Below are 26625 nucleotides of genomic sequence, written 5' to 3'. Positions count from 1 at the left end.
ATTGTGCTGCTAAGAACATATGTGTACACAGATCTTTTTGGATGGGTGTGTTGGGTTCCTTAGGACATATACCCAGGAGAGGAATTTCAGGATCATAGGGTAGGTCCATTTCTAGCCTTCTAAGAGTTCTCTAGGCTGCCCTCCACAGAGGTTGGACCAATTTCACCAGCAGTGCAGGAGGGTTCCTTTGACCTCGCAACCCCTCCAGCATTTGTTGTTGCTACCTTTTCTGATGTATGACATTATCACAGGAATGAAGTGGTATCTCATTATTGTCTTTATTTGCATTTCTCTGACAATCAAAGATTTGGAGCATTTTTTCATGTGTTTCTCGGCCTTTTGGATCTCTTCTGTGGTGAATATTCTGTCCATGTCCTCTGGGGTTTTTGGATTGCGGTCATTTGTTTTCTTGTGGTTGAGTTTGGCAAGCTCTTTATATATTTTGGTTATTAAACTCTTGTCTGATATATTGCATGTAAAGATCTCCCGTTCTGTGAGGGGTCTCTTGGTTTGGGTAGTAGTTTCTTTGGCTGTGCAGAAGCTTTTTAATTTGATGTAGTCCCATAGGTTTATGCTTGCCTTAGTCTTCTTTGTAATTGGATTCATTTCATTGAAGACATCTTTAAAATTTATGTGGAAAAGAGTTCTGCCAATATTTTCCTGTAAGTATTTGATAGTTTCTGGTCTAACAGCCAAGTCCTTCATCCACTTGGAATTTACTTTTGTGTTTGGCAAAATATAGTGGTTCAGTTTCATTCTTCTGCATGTTTCAACCCATTTTTTCCCAACATTGTTTGTTGAAGAGACTCTGTTTTCCCTATTTAATAGCCTGGGCACCTTTGTCAAAGATTAGATGTCCATAGGTGTGGGGGCTTACTTTTAGGCTCTCAAGTCTATTCCACTGGTCAGTGTATCTATTCATGTTCCAGTACCAAGCAGTTTTGATTTCAGTGGCCCTATAATACAATTTGAGATTTTGGGAGTGTGATGCCTCCAGTCCTGTTCTTTCTTTTCAAGATTGTTTTGGCAATTCTAGGTCTTTTCTGGTTCCAGATAAACATTTGTAGCATTTGTTCTATTCTTCTAAAAAATGTGGTTGGGATCTTGATGGGGATAACATTAAATTTGTATATGGCTCTGGGTAGTATATTCATTTTGATGATGTTAATTTTTCCAACCCATGAACATGGAATATCTTTCCAGTTCTTTGTGTCTTATTCTATTTCTTTGAGTAGTGACTCATAGTTTTCAGGATACAAGTTTTTAACTTCTTTGGCTAGGTTTATTCCTAGATACTTTATTGTTTTTGTTGCTATAGTAAAAGGAATTGATTTCTGGATTTCATCTTCTTCTAACTTAGTGTTTGCATAGAGGAATGGCACTGACTTTTGTATGTTAACTTTATAGCCTGACACCTTACTGTATTTCCTGATGATTTCCAAAAGCTTCTTGCTGGATTCATTAGGTTTTTATATGTATGCTGTCATGTCATCTGCAAATAGGGAGAGTCTGACTTCTTCTCTTTCAATCTGTATCCCTTTGATTCCTTGCTCCTGCCTGACTGCTATAGCAAGAACTTCCAACACTATGTTGAATAGTAATGGTGATAGTGGGCAGCCCTGTCTAGTACCTAATCTGAAGGGAAATGCTACCAATTTTTCACCATTGAGTATGATGGTGACTGTAGGTTTGCTATATATAGACTCCACTATCTTCAGGAATATTCCATCTATTCCCATTTTTTGTAGCATTTTGACCATAAAGAAATGTTGTATTTTGTTAAAGGATTTGCATCTATTGATATGACTGTGTGATTTTTGGTCTCGCTTTTATTGATGTGGTGGATCATGTTGATTGATTTACGTATATTAAACCAACCTTGCATCCCTGGAATAAACCCCACTTGGTCATGATGAACAATCTTTTTAATATACTGCTGTATCCGGTTGGCTAGAATTTTGTTCAATATTTTCGCATCTATGTTCATCAGAGATATTGGTCTGTAGTTTTCTTTTTTGGTTGTGTCCCTGTCTGCTTTTGGTATCAGGGTGATGTTGGCTTCATAGGAGCTGGCAGGGAGTATTCCTGTGTCTTCAATCTTCTGGAAGACTTTTAAAAGTAGAGGTATTAGCTCTTCTTTGAAGGTTTTATAGAATTCATTTGTAAAACCATCTGGTCCAGGACTTTTATTCTTGGAAAGGTTTTTGATAACTGTTTCCATTTCATTAACTGTGATGGGCCTGTTCATATTATCTAGTTCCTCTTTATTTAATTTTGGAAGCTCTTAGGTATCTAGGAAATCATTCATTTATTCCAGGATCTCTAACTTGGTCACAGCTTTTAGCTGGACTCTTGTCCTGTTTCTATTTCTTCTCATTGCTTTAACCATTCTATATAATACGTTATGAGGTCCCTCTCTCAGTACTTTTCAAATTACTGATCACTATTGCCTGGATTGACTTATGTCTAAGTAAGGTACTTAAATAGTTCACAGCTATGGAAATTAACAGTTGTTTCAATATTATTTCAGTCTCTGAGTTGGAGCACAGTTAGCTATTAAAGCCTCTTTCTTCTCTGTAGGCTATGGGAGCCTGAGGGCATTTAAACTATAAGTAGGCTTCTTAGCTTAATCACTCACTCCTGACCAAGAGATAAAGCAGATTGGGGGAGAGATAGCACAGTGGTTATGCAAAGAGACTCTCACCCCAAGGATCCAAAGCTCTGGGCTCAATTCAGCTTCTCTGCCAAGCTGGGCAGCAAGCACTGCTGAACCCTGTGAGTGTTTAATCAAGTCCCATTTATAGTCTGTGGTTTCTGAGGCAATTATTCATCATGTTCTTATCAGGATAACAATGTGGAAAGCTCCCACTATACAGTCCCACTGCTAGGTCACTGAGGTGTAGATCTCCCTAGTTTCCTGGTCAGTTCTCTGTTCCCAGATGTTAGCACTGGGCCTCCCCCTGCTGCTCCAGCCTCTGAGGGCAGTAGCAATGGAGACTCACAGTTGGTGAGTCTTAAGGGAGTTATCTCCTCTCTTCAGCAGACTTTTTGTTGATAAAACAGACTGGAGGTGATGCCTCAACTGGTAAACTTCTGGACTGTTACCAGCTGCTCAATCTCTCCTTAGGCTCCTCTCTGTCCACGAGCCACACGTGTTTGCACTCACTGGTTGTTTGGTGGGTTCCTGAAGTCATTCTAGTCCTGCCTTGTTGTGGTCCCAGGTGGTCTCCTTTGGTATTCCTAGTTGACCCAGGAGCAGGAGCGGAGAGGAGAGAAACACAGTTGCTGCTGCTCTGTAGCCCCTCTGGAAATACTGAGTTTTTTTTTTTTTTTTAATATAAATTCTGATCCAGTAGTTTTTTGGGTTTTTTTTTGTAAAGATTTTTTAAAATGTATTATCTTTTTTTATTGAGGGGGTTAATGCTTTACAGTGAAATCACTGAAATATGCATACAACTTCATAAGATTTGTCTTTTAATTTATGTGTGTGTGTGTTTTCCCTCCAGGGTTATCACTAGGGCTTGTTGCCAGCACTATGAATCTATTGCTCCAAGAGACCATTTTTTCCCATTTTTAATGGATAGGACAGAGAGAAATTGAGAGAAGAGGGGAAGATAGAGAGGGGGAAAGAAAGATAGACACCTGCAGACCTGCTTCACCACTTGTGAAGCGACCCCCTTACAGGTGGGGAATCGGGGGCTTGAACTGGGATCCTTGCATGCGTCCTTGCACTTCATATTATATGTGTTTAAGAGTGCTAGAGAGAGACCAGAGTACTATTGACCTCTGGCATATTTCAGTGCAAAGAATTAGACCTGGACTCTTAAGCGTGCAAGTTCTGTGTTCCAAGCACTTTATTCTATACCCCATAGCTAAGCACAAAATGTAACTTATGGGACACACTCCTGTAACATTTGTTGAATGAATCAAAGAGCAGGTGGAATATGGGAACTACCTGGAGATGTTTAAGCTAGAGAAGAAATCACACAATTGAACTAACCTAATTCTACCTTTTGAAATTTCACAGAATAGACTTTCCTTACTTTATTAATATTTAAGAATTTTATGGTATAGTTCAGTGCTATATTTCTGTCTAAGACTTTGTATGTGCCTAACACATAAATATTATCAATAAACGTACAATAGATAAATTAATAGACAAATAGATTAGATGGTGGATGGGTGGGTGGATGGTTAGAGCATTCTATCCTCATAATAGTCAAATCCTTAACAAATTAGACCATTCCAAAATTTAAAGGATGTGAAAACACTTGTTTATAAGAGAGTCTTACATAGTTTGTTGGTTTCTTTTTCTTCCTTCCTTCCTTCCTTCCTTCCTTCCTTCCTTCCTTCCTTTCTCTTTTGCCTCCAGGTTTTTTGGTGCCTGCACTACGAATACACTGCTCCTGGAGGCCATTTTTCCCATTTTGTTGCCCTTGTTGTTGTTGTTGTTATTGTTATTACTGTTGTTGTTAGGACAGAGAGAAATCAAGAGAGGAGGAGAAGACAGAGAGGGAGAGAAAGATAGACACTTGCAGACCTGCTTCATCACTTGTTAAGCAACTCCCCTGCAGGTAGGGAATCAGGGGCTCAAACCAGAATCCTTTAGCAGATCCTTGCACTTCACACCATGTGTGCTTAACCCGCTGCACTACCTCCCGAACCCCCATAGTTTCTTTAATTTTTTAATATTAAAAATTATTATCTTTTATTTATCTGATGGAGATAGCCAGAAATTGAGAGGAAAGGGGAGACAGAGAGAGAGAAAGACAGAGAGATCCCTGCAGCACTGCTTCACCACTTGTGAACCTTTTCCTCTCTTGGTAGGGACCGGGTCCTTGCACTTTGTAACGTGTGCTCAAGCAGATGCACCGCCACCCAGCCCCTAATATTTTATTCATTTGTTAAATTTTGTATAGACAGAGAAAAAATTGAGAAGAAATGAGATAGAGAGGGAGAGACATCTGCAGTACTGTCTCGCCACTCATGAAGATCCCCCCTCCTGTAGGTGGAGACTGGGGACATGAACCTCAGTCCTTGCGCACCATCATGTGTGCAAGCAACCTGGTGCACCGCCTCCTGGCCCCACATAGTTTCACTTTCAATAAATAAATATGATCATCACATTGGTTAAGATTGGGCTGTGGAGGTAGCATCATGGTTATATAAAAAGACTTTCATACCCAAGGCACTACAGGCCCTTAGCACCACTATAAGCCAGAGCTGAGAAGTACTCTGGTAAAACTAAGTATAATAAGTGAATAATAAATAAGGTCTGAGTTGAAATATTTTCAAAACACTCTTACCTGGGGCATAATCCCTTTGAGGAACACTTGGAGGCGCTTTGATTTTCAGCCTGTAGATAACCATTAGACAAAAGGTAAGTGGGTAGGACAACTGTTGGCAAGGTCCATGACATAAGTAGACATAAAGATGGCATGTATGTTGTTAGTGGAATAGTGGCCTCTTTGGCACCCCACGTGGGAAGAACACACTGTAAATGTAGTAAAGCCACTAGGCAGTGGTTCGCCACCTTCCCAGTGGTTGCTGTGGCCATGACTTGGCAAAGTCAAAGTCCGATGCTGAAAATTCTTTGAGAGGTAAGAATACTAGGAAGAGCTGAGGTCAAATGTTCAAGGGAAAATAAATGTTGAGAAGTTGACAGGTATATGTGAGATGAACTTTGTTAATAAGCAATTTCAAGGACGAGTCTTAGGAGCCAGAATTGTAAATTTTGCAAAATTAACCATATTTGTATTTTCATAAAAATTCTCCTTTTTGTTTCCCCAGTGGGTCTTAGATCTATTATTTCATTCAGTCTTCATAGCAAGCAGCAGGCAGAATGTGCTGGAAAGATTATCATTAGAGTTAGAAGACTCAAAGAGAGACTGTCCAAGGTGGCAGAGGGAAGAAAAATGAAACAAACTATGCCAGAAAGTACCTCACTTGGCAGAGTGTGCACTTTACCACATGCTAGGACTCTGGTTAGAGTCTCCTACTATGTGGGAATACCATTCATGGCAGGTGTTTTTATTTTCCCTTTTAAGTTAAAAAAAAAAACCAGAAGTCTGTCAGGAGTGGGAGAGTCATACAAATGTGGAGCCCTGGTATACTAAAACCAAACCAAACCAAACCAAATCAGAACAAAACAAAACACAAAACTGGGGCTGGTGCCAGATCTTTTCACAGACAAATAAAGCTTTAAGAGACAGAAACCAAGGGGGGTGAGGGCAATGGATGGTGCATTGGTTGAGCACATGTGTTCTAATGCTCAAGGACTCAGGTTTAAGTTTCCAGTCCCCAACTTCAAGGGGAAAGCTTTGCGAACGGTGAAGCAGTGTTGGAGGTGTCTCTCTGTCTCTCTTCCTCTCTATCACCCCCTTCCCTCTCGATTTTTGGCTGTTTTTATCCAATGACTAAATTAAACTTAAAAAAGAAACCAAGGGGCCAGGTGGTGACACACCACCAATAAAGCACCAAGTTACCATGTGCAAGGACTTGGGTTCAAGTCCCCAGTCCCCACCTGCCAGGAGTTTCACGAGTGGTAGAGCAAGCTGCAAGTCTCAGTCTCTCTTTCTATTCCTCTCCCTCTCTCTCCCTTCCCCTTCTTTCTCAATAATTCTGTCTCTATCATAATAAAAAAAAAAACATTAACAAGAGAAACCAGTCACTAACCTGCTATGCCATCACTCCCCCTCCAAAAGAAAAACACAGGGATTTAATAGACCTAAATATATGAGGGATATCCTCTCAGAACTAGAAACAGACTCAAGCAAGAACTATTGGTCACTGAACACTGCCCAGGAATGAAAGTGTGGTTGGGGCTTCACTAAGCAGTAGACAGCTGCATGTCAACCCCCAGCACTTCAAGGTCTTTATGGTCTCATTTGGCCATGAACTAGTGACAACACTGTCACGGTCCTGTGTTAGGAAGCCAGTGCATTCAACTGTGCTTCCTCCTTTCAAAGTAGCACCTGTTGCCTAGTGAAGAGTGATGATGGTCACTAACAACCAAAAGGCCATTGGCTTTGCCCTGAGCACTGCCTATGGCAGCCATATTTTCCCTTCTGACAGAAAGCATGACTTCTCAAGGAAAGTGCTTAGAGGAGCACTGGGCAAAATGAAATAGACAGCGCAAAGCACAAGGACCGGCATAAGGATCCCGGTTTGAACCCCGGCTCCCCACCTGCAGGGGAGTCGTTTCACAGGCGGTGAAGCAGGTCTGCAGGTGTCTATCTTTCTCTCCTCCTCTCTGTCTTCCCTTCCTCTCTCCATTTCTCTCTGTCCTATCCGACAACGACAACAACAATAATGACTACAACAATAAAACAACAAGGGCAACAAAAGGGAATAAATAAATAATAAAATAAATAAATAAAAAAAAAATGAAATAGACAATTTGAGCTCCATGGCTGGTGAGAATATGACTCACCATGGAGTAGAGAGACATTTTATGGAGAGAATTATTATTACTATTATTATTATTTTACCAAAGTACAGCTCTTGCCTTTGGTGGTACAGGAGATTGAACCTGGGACCTTGGAGCCTCAGGCATGGAAGTCTTTTTCAGAACCATTATGCTATCTTGCTCTCTCTGAGACTTCATACTATAAAACCAGAAACTGTAGGACAAATCATATTGAGTGCTACTGGTTAAAACAATGACCATCAGGGCTCTCTTATTCAATGAGATTCTCTTTTTCTAAGTATTTTTATTTATTTACTATTGGATAGAAACAGAGAGAAATTGAGAGGAAAGGGGGATTTACAGAGGGAGAGATACAGAGAGACAGAAACCTGTTTCACCACTCGTGAAGATTTCCCTCTGCAGGTGGGGACCAGGGTCTTGAACCTAGGATGAGACTATCAGAAATAATAAATGAAAAGAATAACATATAGGGTGATATGCATGACAAGGCACATGCCCGATTGGATGAACTATGTCTCCAGCCCAAGTTTTTACTTTTTTACATTTATTTATTCCCTTTTGTTGCCCTTGTTTTTTTTTTATTGTTGTAGTTATTATTGTTGTTGTTATTGATGTCATTGTTGGATAGGACAGAGAGAAATGGAGAGAGGAGGGGAAAACAGAGAGGGGGAGAGAAAGATAGACACCTGCAGACCTGCTTCACCGCTTGTGAAACGACTCCCCTGCTGGTGGGGAGCCGGAGAATCAAACCGGGATCCTTAGCCAGGTCTTTGCGCTTTGCGCTTAACCGGCTGCACTACCGCCCGACTCCCCCCAAGTTTTTACTTTTAAGTGTAGTGAAGACCAAAAAGAATAAAGATACTCTGATGAAGGCATAGGGAAATTAACTTGGATACACTGTCAGTGTACAAACTTTGGGGAAAGCAATTTATTAATATCAATAACTCAAACCACAATTCCTTCCACTCAGAAATTTTATTTTAGGGTATCAACTTTCTGGTATTTCAAAGTCTGAAAATATTTATTGAAATATTGTTTTTTAATAGTTAATCAAAAAGAAATGGCTACACAACTTTGAATGATGATTTCAGATTCCCTTCCAAATAGGTTGTGCCAGTTGAAACTCCCAATGACCTCTTTAAAAATGTCTGTCGGGCTGGGAAGACAGCATAATGACTATGCAAAAGACTTTCATGCCTGAGGTTCCAAGGAAAATCTCCAGAAGCACCGTAAGCCTCTCTCTCTCTCTCTCTCTCTCTCTCTCTCCTCTCTCTCTCTCTCTCTCTCTCTCATTAAAATGAAATAAGATAAGGAGTCGGGTGGTAGCACAGCGGGTTAAGCTCACGTGGTACAAAGTGCAAGGACCTGCAGGGGAGTCGCTTCACAGGCAGGTCTGCAGGTGTCTATCTTCCTCTCCCTATCTCTGTCTTCCCCTCATCTCTCCATTTCTCTCTGTCCTATCCAACAACGATGACATCAATAACAACAACAATAATAACTACAACAGTAAAACAACAATAAGAGTTGGGAGTTGGGCGGTAGTGCAGTGGGTTAAGCGCAGGTGGTGCAAAGCACAAGGACCAGCATAAGGATCCCGGTTTGGATCCCTGTTCAACCCGGCTCCCCACCTGCAGGGGAGTCGCTACACAGGCGGTGAAGCAGGTCTGCAGGTGTCTGTCTTTCTCTCCCCCTCTGACTTCCCCTCCTCTCTTCATTTCTCTGTCCTATCCAACAATGACGACAACAATAATAACTACAACAAAGGCAACAAAAGGGAATAAATAAATATTTTTAAAAAACAACAACAAGGGCAATAAAAGGGAAATAAATATTTAAAAATTAAAAAATAATAGTAAAATAAATAAATAAAATTATTTTAAAAAATGTCTCTCAACATGAGTGCATGGGAAGTTTATCATATTTGAGGACCCCAGTTGAAGCCCTGGTAGCCACATGGAAGCACCATGAAAGGGGAAAAGCTTCATGAGTGGTGATGTGCTGCGGTGTCTCTCCTCTCTTTCTTTTTCCCTCTCACCATTTATATGGAGAAAAAAAAGTCTACTGAGAACAAAGGAATTGTGCAGACATGAAGCCCCAGTAAAGCCCTTATAGAAAAAAAAAAGAAAAGAAAAGAAAAGAAAAGAAAAAGAAAAAAGAAAAGGAATGCATTTTATTTTTAGATACCAACAAAGAAGGCTATCCATGATGTTGCATTATGTAAGACAAAACAAGTTATCTATGACCCCACATTAAGTAGAGCCCACAAAGCAAGTTGGCAGAATGTTTTTTATATAATATGTGCCCACCAGGATATGAAATGCTTACAAGCACAGGTGTGCATCATATCTGTCATATATGTAGTATATGTGTAGTTCACAGATGACAATGTCTATTTTTGATAAGCAGGGAGCATAGGGAGGAGGGAGATTTCAATTCTGAATAATTCTGAATTTATTTTCCCTGGTGAATCTGTATTGCCTTCATAATGAAAAAGAAATTGAGGGAGGCCAGGGAGATAGCCTAATAGTTATGTAAAAAGACTTCTATGCCTGTGGATCCAACACCCCAGGTTCAGTCTCTGGACCACCCTAAGCCAGAGCTGAGCAGTGCTCCGGTAAAAACAAAAACCACAAAGACTTTAAATGAAAATGGTATATCACTTCCCTTCTCCTCTTGACTTAGATTTTAAGTGGCAAATGCAGATACATACAATTTCTATTCTCTTGATTATATATATACATATAAATCCTTAAGAGTTTGTGACGTGCTGGAAGATGCAGACCTCTAGCTTCCCCTCTTCAAGTGTCAGTTGAAAACACCATTTCAAGGCAGTGATTGAAAAGGCAGAAATCAAAATATGGAAAACTAATATGTCCTCTTAAAGAAGCTGAGTTGTCTTCCTGTAACTGTGGTTTGGGTTTCTCCAAGTATTGCCTACTGATCCTTAGTTAACTGGTTACATAAGCAGCTGAGTTTTTTACCTTGGCATTAGTCAAGCACCTGGGATAGCACAGTTCACAGTCCCTGCAGTGAGAGGGAAAATCATGCAAGACCATGTTTCCTGAATGTAGATCTGGTCACTGTGGACCCTGGCCATGAGTAAGAAAAAGCTGTCTTCTAGAGTAGTTGCATCTCTTCCTTCAGTAATGGAGAGTTTATTTTGTTTTGTTTTTTTAAAACTTTATTTTATTTGATAGAACAGAGAGTAATTGAGAAGGAGGGGGAAGTACAGAGGTTGGGAGAGAGAGAGAGAGAAATAGAAAGAGACAGAGAAACACCTGCAGCACTGCTTCACCACTTGTGAAGCTTTCCCCCTGTAGGTGGGGACCAGGGGCTTGAACCCGGGTCATTGTGCATGGTGATACATGCTCTTAACCAGGTGTGCCACCACTTGGCACAGCAGTGTTTGTTTTCTTGCACCTCACACAGGCTGACACAAGATTTGATTTCTATAAACAAATGTTCATATAGCATTCCGAAGTCTGACTTACTTTTTGATTTTGTTCATTATTCCACCATCGTTGTTTTTAATATCATGGACCATCTTCTGAAGCTGCCTTCAAGAAACAAAATTAAACATAAAATATTAAGAACAAGGTTGATTCTTTTAAAAATGTTGTTGATCATTCATGGATACAGGGTAAAAGACCCTCTACTGAATAGAATTAATTATACTATATTTACTTAATTTGACCATCTTGTATCTGAGTAGAGGGAAATTCTAATTTCACTGATAAATACTGAAAGAAATATTTGATAACACTAATCATAACAACATGTTTGCTTGTTCTGAATAGAACACTGCTCAGCTCTGGCATATGGTGGTGTCAGGAACTGAACCTGGAACCTCTAGGGTCTCAGGTATGACAATCTCTTGCATAATAACCAAGATGCCATTTCCCTGGCTCACAAAGACTACATGTTTTGATATACAAAGAAATCTTACAACTCAGTGAAAAATGAAAGATTAACAATTTGTTCAGAAAAATGAGCAACAACTGTGAACACCTAGTGAACACTGACAAAATATAAGTAGTCAAAGGCTAATCAAAGATATTTAATTTATATAAAAAAGAAATAAAATGAATATGATAATAAGTAGGGTTGATAAGAGCATGAGAACACAGATATTCTAGGGGATATAAATTATTACAATCAATATCTGTCAAAAATGTAAATTTTCATACCTGTTGACCCAGAAATTCCACAGTTGAGTATTTGACTTATAAGCATAGTCATAAACTGATCTCATTAGATACCTGTACCAATTTTATAGCAGCATTTATATATAATAGCCCTAATCTATCCTGCACCCTCCCCATAAAAGTCCCAGAGACAAACTAAATGGCCATCGGTCATGAAAAGGGAACTAGTTAACTGAACTTGATGAAACAGTAGTATGGAGGGCAGGAGAGATAGCATAGTGTTATGTGAAAAGGCTTTCTTGTCTGAGGCTCTAAAGTTTCATGTTTAATCCCCAGCACCACCATAAATCATAACTGAGTAGTGCTCTGGTGAAACAAAACAAAACACAAAACCATACAATACCATAGACCCTTCAAAAAATATACATTTGTGGGGGCTGGGTGATGACATACCCAGTTAAGCACATATAATACTAAGCGCAAGGACTCATGCAGGTTTGAGACTCCAGTTCCCCACTTGTAGTGGGGAGACACTTCACAAGCAGTGAAGCAGGGCTTCAGGCGTCTGTCTTTTTCCCTTCCTCTTTATCTCTCCCTCCTCTCTCAATTTCTCTCTGTCCTATCAAATAAAATGGGGGAAAAAACTGGCTTTGCTCATATTTGCAATATGAAAGGATTGAAACACATGAATTTATGGTGGGGAAGTAGTCAAATTTTTCACTAAGATTTTGTGAAAACTGTGATGGTTATCCTTGGGTAGAGGTTGGAGAGCTTCAGGTAGGCATTGGGGGAGGACACAGAATTGTGGTGGTGGCTGCAGTGCAGAATTATATCCCTGTAAGCTTATGATCTTGTAAACCATTATTAAATCACTAACAATAAATAAATAAACAAACAAACAAACCATAAGCTGACAGGTTTTTCAGTGGTGGAGAAACAGGGAGGGTGAGGAGTTGAGGTAGTGGCTCTGAACCTGAGATTAGATCTGGGTCTCACCATCACTAGAAATTTTCATGATCAGAATTTTCCATCATCCCTTCAGAAGTACCAGTCCAGCCTCAGTTGGGCTGTGGGGAAAGGTATGTTCCTTTAGCATGAAGGGTGAAGTAGAAGCACAAAAGCAATGTCTGCAGGACTTCAATAAGGCTGCATCTTGGAATTATCCATTTTCCTAGGCAACCCACCAAGGAGGCCAAATTCAGATGTGGGGAGGTTTAGTTAAATGAGACCACCTTTAATATTCCCCATTCAGGGAAGTGGGGGATGGTGGTTCTATATGTTCAAGAGTTCAGTAAAAAAGTAGAGAGGCAAGGATGAGTAAGGGAGAAGAGGCTAGGAGTCCACCAGAGATAACCTTTTGAGCTGGATCTTTGCATGATCTCAGAGACCCAGAGTATTCTAGACTTTGTTTTCATATAACCTAAACCTACTAAAGGAATCTAAAGGAACTATACTGAGGCCCGTCCCTACTCTCATGGAAAGAATTTATCTCACTGAAACAGACTGAAGGGGATGTTCTGGGAACTAGCAGACCTCTCACCCACACAGGGAACATTTAGCTTACTCCTGCCTGCACCAGACTCATCCAAGCAGAAATATCTCTGAATAGATTGTAAATCTTTTTAAAAAATATTTTTTATTTATTATTTATTCCCTTTTGTTGCCCTTGTTGTTTTATTGTTGTAGTTATAATTGATGTTGTTGTTGGATACGACAGAGAGAAACTGAGAGAGATGGGGAGGACAGAAAGGGGGAGAGAAAGAGAGACACCTGCAGACCTGCTTCACCGCTTGTGAAGCGACTCCCCTGCAGGTGGGGAGCCGGGGGCTCGAACCGGGATCCTTATGCCGGTCCTTGCGCTTTGCGCCACGTGCGCTTAACCCACTGCACTACCGCCGGACTCCCTAGATTGTAAATCTAAGACCACCAGGCCTTCCCAAAATCCTATATAAAGTCCCCCACCCTGTCCCAAGGTGGTTTCCTCAGCTCTGGACCTGGCTGGGTTCTCTCATGTCTTGGCAGGGCTCCCCCACCCCCCACCTCCTGCTACTTTAGCTGAGCTTCTCAAGCTCCTTGGCTACTATGTTAAAATTTTCTTTTGTCCTTGCCCTCAATGTAGAAAAACAGTGGTAGAAATTGCCCCACTCTCTGAAGGAAGGCTGGGTCAACATACTCTACCACTCCTGGTAGAGTGGTAGACTGGTCCTGAAGTGAGTGCAGTCTAGAATGTTCCCAGCTGTGACCATGGACTGTGAGCTCAGACTGATGCAGGGGTTACACAGGCTCCTGTGCTAAATATGAATAGACAAGGGCCCTGGGCCAGATCAATGGGGGTTACCGTTAACAGTATTTATATATCTTTCTCATATTTGGGAGCTACTCACTATCCTGATCCAGCTTTCTAGTCCTATTCCCATTTCTGACACCATTTTCTCAGACAAGACTTTTAGCCCACTTGCATGTTAGCTGTAGGGCTCAGGCAAAAATTAGTAAAGTCATGGGCCCCATGAAATATATCTAAAGTAGACTTCGTAGCCTCTTACAACATGAAAACCCCAAATCTCATGTGCTCTATTCTTACCTTTATGTTTCTAGTTATTAAACAATTTGCTCTGGTTTGTATCTTAATGCTTTCCAGCCACTAAGTTACAGATGTTACCATGATACCAAACTGACTTCCCTGAGCAGAGGACCTCACCCCCAGTGTGTCCTGGAGCCCTACCTTCCCAGAGCCCAACCCAACTAGGGAAAGATAGAAACAGGCCGGGGGTATGGTTTGACCTGTCAATGCCCATGTCCAGTGGAGAAGCAATTATAGAAGTCAGAACCTTCTGTTTCCCATAAAGATCTTTGGTCTGTACTCCCAGGGGGATAAAGAATAGGAAGGGATGGGATACGGAACTATGGTGGTGGGAATCATATGGAATTGTATCCCTCTTATCCCACAATTTTGTTCTATGAGATAAAGAAATGAGGGAAAATGAGAGAAAAGTAGTCTGAGAGTTGCAAGAAAGAGAGCTTCAGACAGAGAGGTTGAAATAGTTTGAAAAAGAAGAAAGTTAGAAACTTCACATGGAAACTCTGGTTGCAAACTGACTGTACCTGAATGGACTGTCTATAAACAGGTTAATATTTAACTAGCTTGGATGGGGAAATGAGCCAGCATGATGACTTTGAGGAGATGTTTGCCGAGAGTGAGACAAAGGCAAGATAACTCTCTCACAAGAGAGTTGGGGGCTGGTTTGTATAAGCATAACTTTCTTGTATGTTTGATGAACAGGTAGAAATTGTTACAGAAGGCTTTGATATACTTTTGTCATTTACTCAAATTGGTATTTGATGCTTTTTGGCATTTCTAATTGCTTTGGCATTTTAAAATTATTATTACTAATATTAATTATGGTAAGTTAAATTGCTTTCTTTCTTTTTTTTTTTTTTTTTTACTTCCAGGGTTATCGCTGGGGCTCAATGTCAGCAAGACAGATCCACTCTTCCTGGTGGGCATTTTTTCCATTTTATTGGAAAAAACAGAGAGAAACTGAGAGAGGAGGGGGAGGCAGAGAGGGAGAAAGAGAGACTTCTGCAGACCTGCTTCATTGCTTGTGAAATATCCCTGCTGCTGGTGTGGAGTAGGGACTCTAACCTGGATCCTTGCTTGGGTCCTTGTGCTTTGTACTGGGAGTATCATTGCTCGGCCCCCTTAAACTGTTTTATAAATACCATGGTTTATGCTTAAAATTCCCCCCTATATTTTAATATATATTTGTGTCTATATTTTTTAATTTTACTTTCTTATTATTCTTACTATTATTTTATTTTTTTACTAGAGCACTGCTCACCTCTGACTTCTGGTGGTGTTGAGGATTGAACCTAAGACTTTGGAGCCTCAGACATGAGGTTCTTTTTGCATAACCATTATTCTATCACCCCCACCCTGTCTTATTTTCTCTTTTTTTCAGTATTTTGTCTTCTATTTATTTTTAATAAAAAAAAAGAGTTAGAGGAAGAGAGGGACACCAGAGCACTGCTCAGGTCCAGTGGCGCTAAGGACTGAACCTGAGGCCTCAGAGTCTCAGATATTCAAGTTTTGTGCATAACAATTATGTTGTCTCTCCAAACTCTTGTTTTCTTTAGGTGTAGATGGATTCTTAAGATGCATGCCTCCTCCTTACATAGTGGCAAAGACTAGCATGTAAGCATACGCTAAGACTTGCAAGAATTCAGAACTTATATATAGGCTTTCTTTCTTTCTTTCTTTCTTTCTTTCTTTCTTTCTTTCTTTCTTTTTTTCTTTTTTTCCACCAGAGCACTGTAAACTCTGGCTTGTGGTGATGGTAATGTGGGGAGTGGGGTAGATGATGAACCTGGGGCCTTTGGTGCCTCAGGCAATACAGTAATTTGCAGAGCCACTCTGCTATTGCCCTCTACTACCCTTTGCATTTTGTTCACACAAATCCTTAAGGCCAGTGTGCTGTTACTGCTGTACTTCAGTCCCCTGGGGGGGGGGGAGGCAGGGAACGGAGTCCCTTGCACAGGAAGATGATGGCAGTACTCTCAGCTCCTTTCAGCACTTTTCACACACTGTTGACCCAGGGCCTTGATGCTCTCTCTGTTACTGATCGCTCCACTTGGGAACACTTTCTTTTTTTCCCTCTACTACAACTCATAATATATACAGTAGCCAAGGAGCTTACCACTGGGTTATTCCAGGAGAGTTTGTACTCCATGAATTACCAGTGTTTGGTTTATTTAGATAGAGGCAGAGAGAAAGAGAGAGAGAGAGAGAGAGGCACCACAGCACTTGAGGTTTCCTTCAATGTGGCAGGGGCTGGGCTCTAACCTGAGGCCAAGCACATGACCAAGCAGTGCCCTATGCAAGTGAACTACTTTGCTGGTCTTTATTCATTTAAAAATAATAATTCATTTATTGAGGAAAAAAAGAAAAGAAAACAGAATATGACTCTTCACTTGCTGTGTGAAGGATCCAACCAGGACCTCACTCTGGCATGTCCAGAGCTCAGACACTGAGCCACTTCCCTGGTTGCTTTAAACACCAGTTGTTTCCTGGTGTTTTTGTGGGTGAATGGAGACAGGCAAGGCATAGAACAGCTTCATTTTGATTCCCCCTTTCAAAGACAGTCTTACATGGTCAGCAGAAGGATGATAGGGTCACAGTGTTCTGATTCTTTAAAGGCAGCCATGTTCACCAAGACGAAATGGAATAGAGAACAAAGCTAACCTAACACATGTTTAAAATATGTCAGTGTGCAATTTTAAATCAGTATGACCTGGCTTTTAAAGATAGCGGGCAAGTCATTTAAATAAATGCAATATCCCCACCTGCAGGGATGGGGGGGAGGAGTTTCAAGAGCAGAAAATTAGTGCTGCTGGAGTCTCTCCCTCTCTCCTTTCTCTCTCTCCCACTGTCACTCTCTCCTCCCTCACCCTTACCGCCTTCCCTCTCCCTCTCCTTCTCCTTCACCCTCTCCTCCCTCCATCTCCCTCTCCTTCTCCCTCACTGTAGAGAACATGTAACGCCAGTAACTATAGTATCCATAGTGCGCCTGCATAGTGTGATAAAGACAGAGACATATATATATATATATATATACATAGGATAAGATGTCAACCTGAACGTGATTAGCCAATGGAGATGTAACTTTGAAACCAGAGGCAAGCTAAATGTAAGTAAAGGCTCAGAAACCATCTGGATGAAGCATCTTCACCATTACTGACTGGGATGCTGCTGGTGCTGCTAAAGGCTTAAGCACACACGGCTAGGCTAAGTAACTGCTTCCCCAGCTTCCGGAGACCCTCCCTCATCTGGTCGCACCAGCAGATCTCCAGTCTGGCAACACAGCAGATGGTGACCACATCGTGAGCCTTACCTGTGAACAGCTACCAGTCAGGAGAGGTGTCGGTTTGACTGCGTGTTGTGTGAATTGTGTGACCCTTCTCTGGCATCTAAAATAAGTAAAGAATTATTGCTTAACCCCAACATGCTCTCTGAGTGACTCCTTGCTCTAATTCCTTACTCGAGACACTCACCCTCTCCTCCCTCCCTCTCTCTCTTTCCTTCTCCTTCTCCCTCACCCTCTCCTTCCTTCTTCTCCATCTCCCTTTTTCCTCTCCCTCTCCCTCTGCTTTCCCTCTCCTTCTCTGTCTCCTCCCAATTTCTCTCTGTCTCTATAAAAAAATAAATAAAAATAAGAGTAAAAATAAATAATCACAATAATTATGTTATCTGTATAAAAACAAATCAAATTTTATATTCTCTCCTATTCCATTTAAATGTTGTGTTAAAAGTTTTATTTTGTTTATTTTACATGAAACAGTTTTACATTAGGAGAAAGGAGCCAGAGAACCCAGTAAATTTAGATCTAATAAAGTACTGAAACAGAAAAAAGAAATAATTGGAAAGTCACTAGTGTTTTTTTTTTCCTTCAAAAAAATTAGTTGCTTAAGTCTGATAGGCTAGTAGTTATCATACTGAAGTGAAGTGAGTCAGAATCCCCTGGAGGCTATCGAAACCCAGAAGGCTGGGCTCTACCCCCAGAGTTTCTAATTGGGTCACCTGGACTGGGGGGAATTTGCATTTTTAAGTTCCCAAGTGGTGCTGAGGCCTTGGGTCAGGAGACCACCCTTTGAGCACACACTTTGGTGAGTAGAAGATCACACCTTTTTCCACTGTGGGCTTTTTGTTGTGTCTAAGTAAAGCAGATGACTGTGTGGGGGGAAAGCTAAGAGCTTCAGACAAAGAAGAGGAGTGGCCAGTTTAGGAACCTAATTTGGATGTCTGTGTTATTACATGGCTCCTTTTTAAAAAATATTTTTATTATCTTATTTATTAGATAGGGACAGCCAGAAATCCAGGGGAGGGGGAGATAGAGAGTGAGGGAGACAATTTCTCTGAATTTCTGGCCACCTCTACACAATAAATAAATAAATATAATTTTAAAAGTTATTATTTATTGAACAGAGACAGAAATTGGGAGGGAAAGAGGAGGAGAGAGAGGGAGCAAGGAAGAGAGAGAGAGAGATGTACAGCACTGCTTCACCATTTGTGAAGTTTTCCTCAAGCAAGTGGAGACTAGGGGCTTGAACTAGAGTCCTTGCACATTATAACATGGATGTGTCAACTCTCATGACCTCAGTGAAGTTTTTTTAAAAAGAAATGTTTTTATTTATTTATTATTGGATAGAAACTGAGAGATATTGAAAAGGGAGGGGAAGATAGAGAGAGGGAAAGAGACAGATACCTGCAGCCCTGCTTTACCACTTGTGAAGCTTTCCCCCTATAGGCGGGGACCCGGGGCTTGAACCCAGGTCCTTATACACTCTATCGTGCACTTAACCAGGTGCATCACTGCCTGGCCCCTGATGAAATCTTATTATGCATTAATAAGTCATTAGAATTGTGGGGAGATAGGGAATGGTATGTGACTCAAGGAGCCTAAGAAATCCAGATGGATGGGGGTCAGGTGGTGGCAGACCCGTGAGAGTGTGGGTGTATGGGAAGAGGACCAAACCTGTAGAGAACAGGGGAAACGTGCTGCTGAAAATAGAGCTAAATGCCTTGCCTCTGAGAGTCTTGTGTCAGGATAATTGGTCCTCAGGGAGAGGTTCTTTCTTGTGCTTTAAAACCTCGGCCATTCCATTAAATGATATAAAAATGTTATGGTCTGGTTATTACTTCACGAACATCTGTGAAAAACGAAGACAGTAAATATCCACCTTGCAAGGTTGCTATGGTGATGACAAATACTTAGATGAAACCCTGCCTGCCCACACTGGCATTTTAAGTCTCTGGTGGTGATTCTCCTTGCAGGAGACCTTGAAGACTGAATCCTACCAGAATAGAAGTCAAAATGAGTGCCGCCTGCTAGAGGCATAAAAGGAGGACGTACACATCTGGTGGATTCCTCCAGGGTAGAAGGGTAGAAGGGGCTCTAGAACTGGGTTTGACTGTGAACTTTTGCTGTTCTATGATGGCTATCACTTGGGGAGGGGAGTAGGTGGTGGTAGGCAACATTGGCTGAGTACACTCCTCCACAGGCAGGAACCACCTGCCAAACTCAGTGCTCTGAATATTTATGTATCCAGGAGCCAGGCAGTGGTGCACCTGGTTAAGCCCACACAATACAATGCACAGTGACCCAGGTTCAAGTCCCTAGTCCCCAAATGCAGGAGAAAGCTACACAGGTGGTGAAGCAGGGATGCAGGTGTCTCTCTGTCTCTTTCATTCTCTCAATTTCTCCTCCCCCCTCAATTTCTCTAAGTCTCTATTCTAAATAAATAATATACAGGGAATCCTTGGATTCCACCATAAGTACAATGGGTCTAGACCTGTAATAGACACCTCTTCCCACCGTCACTGATAATTTCTATCAGGAACATCATCAAAAACACTTTTGAGAGTCTCCTTAGGACCTTGCCCTCACTGTAGAGCAGCAATTTCCTTTTTTAATCAGACCACTGCTTAGTTCTGATTTATGATGGTACAGGGCATTGAACCTGGGACCTCAGATCCTCAGGCATGAAAGTTTTTTGTATAACCATTATACAAACCATTCCCCTTCCTGCCTCACTTTCTGAAGGGAGGTTGGGTCCGCCTGCTCTACCACTGGTCTGGAAATGAGAGCAGCCTAGAATGTTCCCAGCTGTGACCATAGACTATAAGCTCAGACTGACAGGGACTCAGAGGTTACACAGGCTCCTGTGCTAAACATGAATATACATGAGCCCTGGGTCAAATTGATGGTAAGCAGTTAATTGTATTTCTATATATTTCTTCAAGTTTGGGAGCTACTTTCTGCCCTAGTCCAGCTTTCTAATTCTATTCTCAATTCTGACACCATCTCCCCAGTCAATATTTTTAGTCTACTTCCATGTTAACTGTAAAGTTCAAGCAAAATTTACAAAAGTCATGCCCCTCACCCAGGAACATTCCTAAAATAGACTTTCCAACTTTCTATCACCCTAATATCCCTATTCTCATCTGCTCTAGTCCTACTTTCTGGTTAATGTTTATTAAACATTTTATCCTGTGTTTAGAACTATGTGCACCACCGCCTGACCCCTTGTCCTGCTTTATATCTTACCACCTTTCAGATATCAAGTTGCAGATGCTACTATGATTCCATCCTGAATACCCTGGGCAGAAAACCTCACCAATGTACCTTAGAACCCCACCTCCTCAGACCCCTACCCCACTAGGGAAAGATAGAAATAAGCTGGGGATATGGATCCACCTGTCAATGTCCATGTCCAGCAGAGAAGAAATCACAGAAGCCCGAACTTCCATCTTGTGCACCCAAAAAATAAATTTGGTCCATACTTTCAGAGGGGGAATGGCAGGGGAAGATGACTAGAGGGTCTGAAACCCAATTCCATCAGGACCCAGGGAGAGAAAAGGGAAAAAAGGAAGAACGTTCAAAAGTAGTAATAGGTATAGGTGTGATGTAGAAAGGAAGAGAAGGTAGGACCATAGAAAAAAAGGAGAAAAAATACATAGGTAGATAGACAGATAGACAGATAGACAGACAGACAGACAGACAGACAGACAGACAGACAGATAGATAGATAGATTGTTATAGAAATAATAGTCAACTCATGTCTGTGACCTTGGGCGAATCACTGCAGTTTCCAATGGAAGGAATGGAGACAAAGAACTCTGGTGGTGGGAAAGGTATGGAATTGTTGCCCTGTCACCTTGTAATTTTGTAAACCAATATTAAGTCACTAACTAAAACTCATTAAATAAATAATTTAAAATATTTTTTAAAATAATATGCTCACCAAAAAAATGAAATTAAAATATATCAGGTTTCTGGGCCCTAAATCATACTAATGGAGTAAGAATCCCAGTAAGGGCCCAGAAGTTTTTTTTTTAAATTTCTTTATTGGGGAGTTAATGCTTTACATTTGACAGTAAATACAATAGTTTGTGCACACATAACATTTCCCAGTTTTCCATATGACAATACAACCTCCTAGGTCCTCTGTCATCATTCTTGGGTCTGTATTCTCCTCACCCACACACCCCAGAGTCTTTTACTTTGGTGCAATACGCTAATTCCAGTCCAGGTTCTACTTGTGTTTTCTTTTCTGATCTTGTTTTTCAACTTCTGCCTGAGAGTGAGATCACCCCATATTCATCCTTCGGGCCCAGAAGTTTTAACAAACTTCTTTGGACTGGTGCCTCTTTGATCACAGAAAGTGGAGAGCTTTTTTTTTGTTAAAGGCATGGGTGGGGTTATCTCCTTCTAGGCCACATTTAACTATAGACAGCAAAAATGAAGACTTTCTAACTGCCAGAAGATCTTCCCACCTATTGCCTAAAATATCCATCCTTGTCTTCCCTCCTGAAATATCTTTTGTAGCAATTTTTCCTCTTTACTCCATAGTGCAATGCCAAAGGCTCACCTAGACAGTCTCCCCCAGAAAAGAACACACTGGCAGACAGGTGTGCTGGGCAGTGGTGTAATGTCTGCTTTCAACACAGAGAGGAGCAGAGAGAAGTAGCTGTGGATTCTGATGACCAGGTTTTACCTGCACCTGTGCTCACAGCAACACAAGTTGGGCACAGAGATACTGTGCCCTGCCCACCTCCTGGCAGCCTGGCACCCTGGCACCCCAGCATGGACTCTGACCCCAGGAAAGGAACACAAACAGCCCAGCCCTCTTCAACAGGGAGTTTACTTTTTCATTTCCCCATAGCTTGCTTGCTTCCTCTTCCTTCCTTCCTTCCTCTCTTTCTTTCTTTCTTTCTTTCTTTCTTTCTTTCTTTCTTTCTTTCTTTCTTTTCTCTCTTTGTTTGACAGAAGGCAGAGAGCACTGAAGCTTCCTTCAATGTAATGAGGGTCATGTTCAAACCAACTGGCAAAGCAGTGCACTACATGGTCCTTCCTTCTTTATCTTCCTTTCTTTCTTTCTTTCTTTCTTTCTTTCTTTCTTTCTTTCTTTCTTTCACAGAGCACTGCTTACCTCTGATTGACAGTGGTACCGAGAACTGAACATGGGACCTCATGCCTTCCAACAGAAAAGTTTTTTCCCCCTATATATTTTATTATTACTACTATTATTATTCAACTTAGCCACCATCTCCCTGACCCAGTGACCTTGATTTTGTACATTACAATCATATCAGGAACCTTCAAAAATAATTTTACCTATTTATTTTAATGAGAGAGAGAGAGAGAGAGAGAGAGAGAGAGAGCACTGCTTAGCTGTGGCTTATAGTGGTGACTGAGGATTGAACCTGGGACTTCAGAGCTTCAGGCATCAAAGTTTTTTGCATAGCCATCATGCTGTTTCCCCAGCCCAGGAACTTTTAATGGCCTCTGTCTAGGCCACTAGCTCCCAGGTGAATCCAATGTGTGGCCCAGGCTGAGAAGCACAGGCAGCACTAGCAGGAAGGGAGATCTCTGTAGTTTCCACTAGGGAAAACCCACAGGCTAAGAGTTCACAGGGAGGGGAAGAATCCATGGATGGTGACTGTCCTTCAGAAAGCCTGACAGCAGCTCAGGTATGTGGAGGGTCAGAACAAGTTCCAGAAGGCAAAACCAGTTCCATCAGGGCCCAGCAACCATAAGAAGGCACTGCACATTGATATTCAAGCTAAATCACCAAAACGCATTCTTTTTAAAAACTTAAAAAATTTTTTTAATATGTTTATTTATTTATTTTCCCTTTTGTTGACCTTGTTTTTTTATTGTTGTTGTAGTTATTATTGTTGTTGTTACTGATGTCGTCATTGTTGGATAGGACAGAGAGAAATGGGGAGAGGAGGGATCTGACTCCCGCCAAAACATACTCTAATAAAGCCCATATTTTAACAAGATATTCTTCCAGTAGCTTTTACTAGATGTAGTTTAAAGGCTGTATAATCACTTAAGAAGTATGTATTTAACAGGAAAAAAAAAAAGCATCAGTAAATCCTGTGCTCCTTATAATAGTGTCCTCATTGGGGACCAGTTAGTGGAAGTTTCCTATCATAGTTCTTTTTCACTTTTGTCTTTCCAGAGAAATTAGAAGGACACAGCAATGCCAATCCCAGCATAACCCTGTTTAATCTGGATGTGAGAATGGATGAAAGGTCTCTAGTCAAAGCAGCTCTGCACATAGAAAGAATAGGCCAGTTCTGGTTTACCCTCCACAACTTAACTCCAGGTCTGGTTTTGGTCTTCCATCCTTTAAGTTATCTGCAGAGTCATTCCTAATCTTAGAGTCAAAATGCAAATTTAAACCTTCCCCTTAACACCTGGAAGATTCTGCATCTGGCAGAGTGTTCTACCAATCCACACCACTGTGAAGGATTTGCCAGGGTCCTTTTCAGCTGAAGTTTCTAACACTCAGCTTTCACCAGACCCTTTATCTTCTCAGGATCCGGCAGCTGGACTTTTGTCAGGATCCAGAGTTCTTCAGCCTCACCCTTGGCTCTTGGAACTCTGGGGTGCCTTCTGTTTCTGTCCTGTGAAGCATCTACATGTGCCTGGCTGGGGACCCTATTACATCTGGGCTCTCTTCACAAATGGTCTGGTGTCGTCAGCTGATGTGTTTCTAAGATCAGTCTAGAGTAGAAGTCTCAGTGATATTTTCCTTGGCCTCTACAGATGCACAGAAAACATCTAGCCTCTTAATTGCTTTTTTGCTAGGAATGGATTTTTTAAAAAAACATTCTTATTTATTTATTTTTAGCTGACTTCCTTTTTTAGGGGCTGAAGTAATATTATTGGCTGAATTTCCTTTTAAAATGTGACTTGTCATTTTCATACTACATTTAACTTTGTTATTAAACAGGCATATAAGAAAAGGGGAAAATATAAGAAAATGGAATTTTATAATCCAGTCTCCTTGACTCTTAGATTTTGAAAATTTTGAACTTTTTCTTTTTAAAATTTTTATTTATTTATTTATTTATTTATTTTCCCTTTTGTTGACCTTGTTGTTTTTTATTGTTGCTGTAGTTATTGTTGTTGTTGCTGGGTAGGACAGAGAAAAATGGATAGAGGAGGGAAAGATAGAAAGGGGAAGAGAAAGATAGACACCTGCAGACCTGCTTCACCGCCTGTGATGCGACTACCCTGCAGGTGGGGAGCCAGGGGCTTGAACTGGTATCCTCACGCCGGTCCTTGAGCTTCATGCTATCTGCACTTAACCTGCTACACTACCGCCCGGCTCCCCTTTTCTTCTTTTTCTTTTTTCTTTTCTTTTCTTTTCTTTTCTTTTCTTTTCTTTCCTTTCCCTTTCTTTCTTTCTTTCTTTCTTTCTTTCTTTCTTTCTTTCTTTCTTTCTTTCTTTCTTTCTTTTTGCCTCCACAGTTATCACTGGGGCTCAATGCCTGCATGATGAATCCACTGCTCCTGGCAGCTATTTTTTTCATTTTGCTGTTGTTGTTGTTGCTGTTATTGTTATTGCTGTTGACAGTGGGAAACCTTTTGAGACCCTTACTCAGAAGTGTGTCATGACTAGTGTGGATGGAGGAGGCCAGGTATGGAGACACTTGGAGCAGGAGACCAGTATGGAAGCCACTTTCCTGGGCCCCGGGGCAAGTCACAAGCCAGAGGGGCAGCAACTGGAGTGCCCTTTAGGGTCACAGCTGGGCAGAAGGGAGCTTTGCTGGCTGTAGGGTCAGGTGCTTTCTGAAAGGACACTCTGCCAAGGTGGCCATACAGGGACCAAGGCAAAACAAATCAGCAGAAGTTTCGTTATCTTCATATATTGATAAAACATTAACATCTTGTGGGGTCGTGTGGTAGTGCATGAACCTGGTTGAATGCACACATTACAATGTGCAAAGGCCCAAGTTCAAGCCCCTTGTCCCAGGTGGGTGCAGGGGAGGGCTTTATGAGCAGTTAAACAGTGCTTCAAAAATAAATAAATAAAAACAAATAGAAACAGTGCTTCAGATGTCTCTCTTCCCCTTCCCTCTTAATTTCTCTCAGTCACTATGCAATCTAAATAAATTAAAAAATTTAAATGTTAATATCTTGTAACATGAATCTTCCTGTATTAGTTTTCATTTTAAAATATTATACTGAAATATTTGTCTTGCTTTACTGATAGGGGTGTCTAATTTTTTGATTTGCTTTATACAAGATCTGTCTTTGTCTTATTTACTCTATGTTCAGTGAGTTGACTTGGAGCAGGACACACACAAGTACACCTGACATTGAGGAAAGAGTCCCTTTCAGAAATTTCATCACCTGAAGTAAGTCTTTTGGCCTTACTGAAGTCAAGGAGGGAGCTGGGAGACTCTCTGGCTTACACAAAACTATTTATTTATTTATTTATTTATTTACCTCCAGGGTTATCTCTGGAGCTCGGTGCTAACACTACAGATCCACTGCTCCTGATGCCCATTTTTCATTTTTACTAGAAAGGACGGAGAGAAATTGAGAGGGAAATGGGGAGATAGAGAGACAGAGACACCTGCAGACCTGCTTTACCACTTGTGAAGTGACACCCCGCCGCAGATGGGGAGCTGGGGGCTGGAACCCCAACCCTTTTGCAGATCCTTGAGTTTGGAACTATGTGCGCTTAACCCAGTGTGCCACTTCCCGATCCCTCATTTTACTTTATTTCCATCAACGTTATCACTGAGGCTTGGTGCCTGTATTACAGCTCCTGGTGGCCTTTTTATTTTTAGATAGGACAGAGAGAAATTGATAGGGGGCTGGGGGAGACAGAGAGGGAGAAAGAGTGACACCTGCAGCCCTGCTTCACCACTCATGAAGGTTCCCCTCTGCAGGAGCAGGGATTTGAACCTAGTCCTTGCACATGGTAACGTGCTCTTAATTGGTTGTGCCACCACCCACCCCCTCCTCCCTTTTTTTTTTTTTTTAAGTTCTGGTCTCAGCTAACTGTAGTCTCTTGGTTCCAACTGTCATTGTGAAACTAAGCATCACTCCTTCTTGGCTGTTTTGATCCTAGCAAAAAGCAGAGCCCATCCTTCTACTGGTTTCCCTTCCTCGCCCTTCCTTGCTGTAGTCTTCCAAGCTCTGGCCCAGCTTCCTCTTGCTCTACTTCCTCTAGTCCCGTCTGCCTGTG

The 26625-nt window shown here is 41.3% G+C and overlaps 1 protein-coding gene across 1 annotated transcript in view; it reads right to left on the bottom strand.

The window, feature by feature from the left end:
- Nucleotides 1-26625, bottom strand: part of BLNK (B cell linker) — a 104669-nt gene that overhangs the window by 55170 nt on the left and 22874 nt on the right. Inside the window, exons 2-3 of the mRNA XM_016193575.2 lie at nt 10921-10986; nt 5307-5356 (exon numbers count right to left, since the gene is read on the bottom strand). Coding sequence (XP_016049061.1) covers nt 5307-5356; nt 10921-10986 — 116 coding nt within the window. The remainder of the gene's footprint in view (nt 1-5306; nt 5357-10920; nt 10987-26625) is intronic.

The sequence above is a fragment of the Erinaceus europaeus genome, chromosome 1 (assembly GCF_950295315.1).
Source record: "Erinaceus europaeus chromosome 1, mEriEur2.1, whole genome shotgun sequence".
In the NCBI taxonomy this organism is placed as follows: domain Eukaryota; kingdom Metazoa; phylum Chordata; class Mammalia; order Eulipotyphla; family Erinaceidae; genus Erinaceus; species Erinaceus europaeus.
The sequence above is the reverse complement of the archived record's forward strand: the minus strand, read 5'-3'. Positions and strand labels throughout refer to the sequence as shown.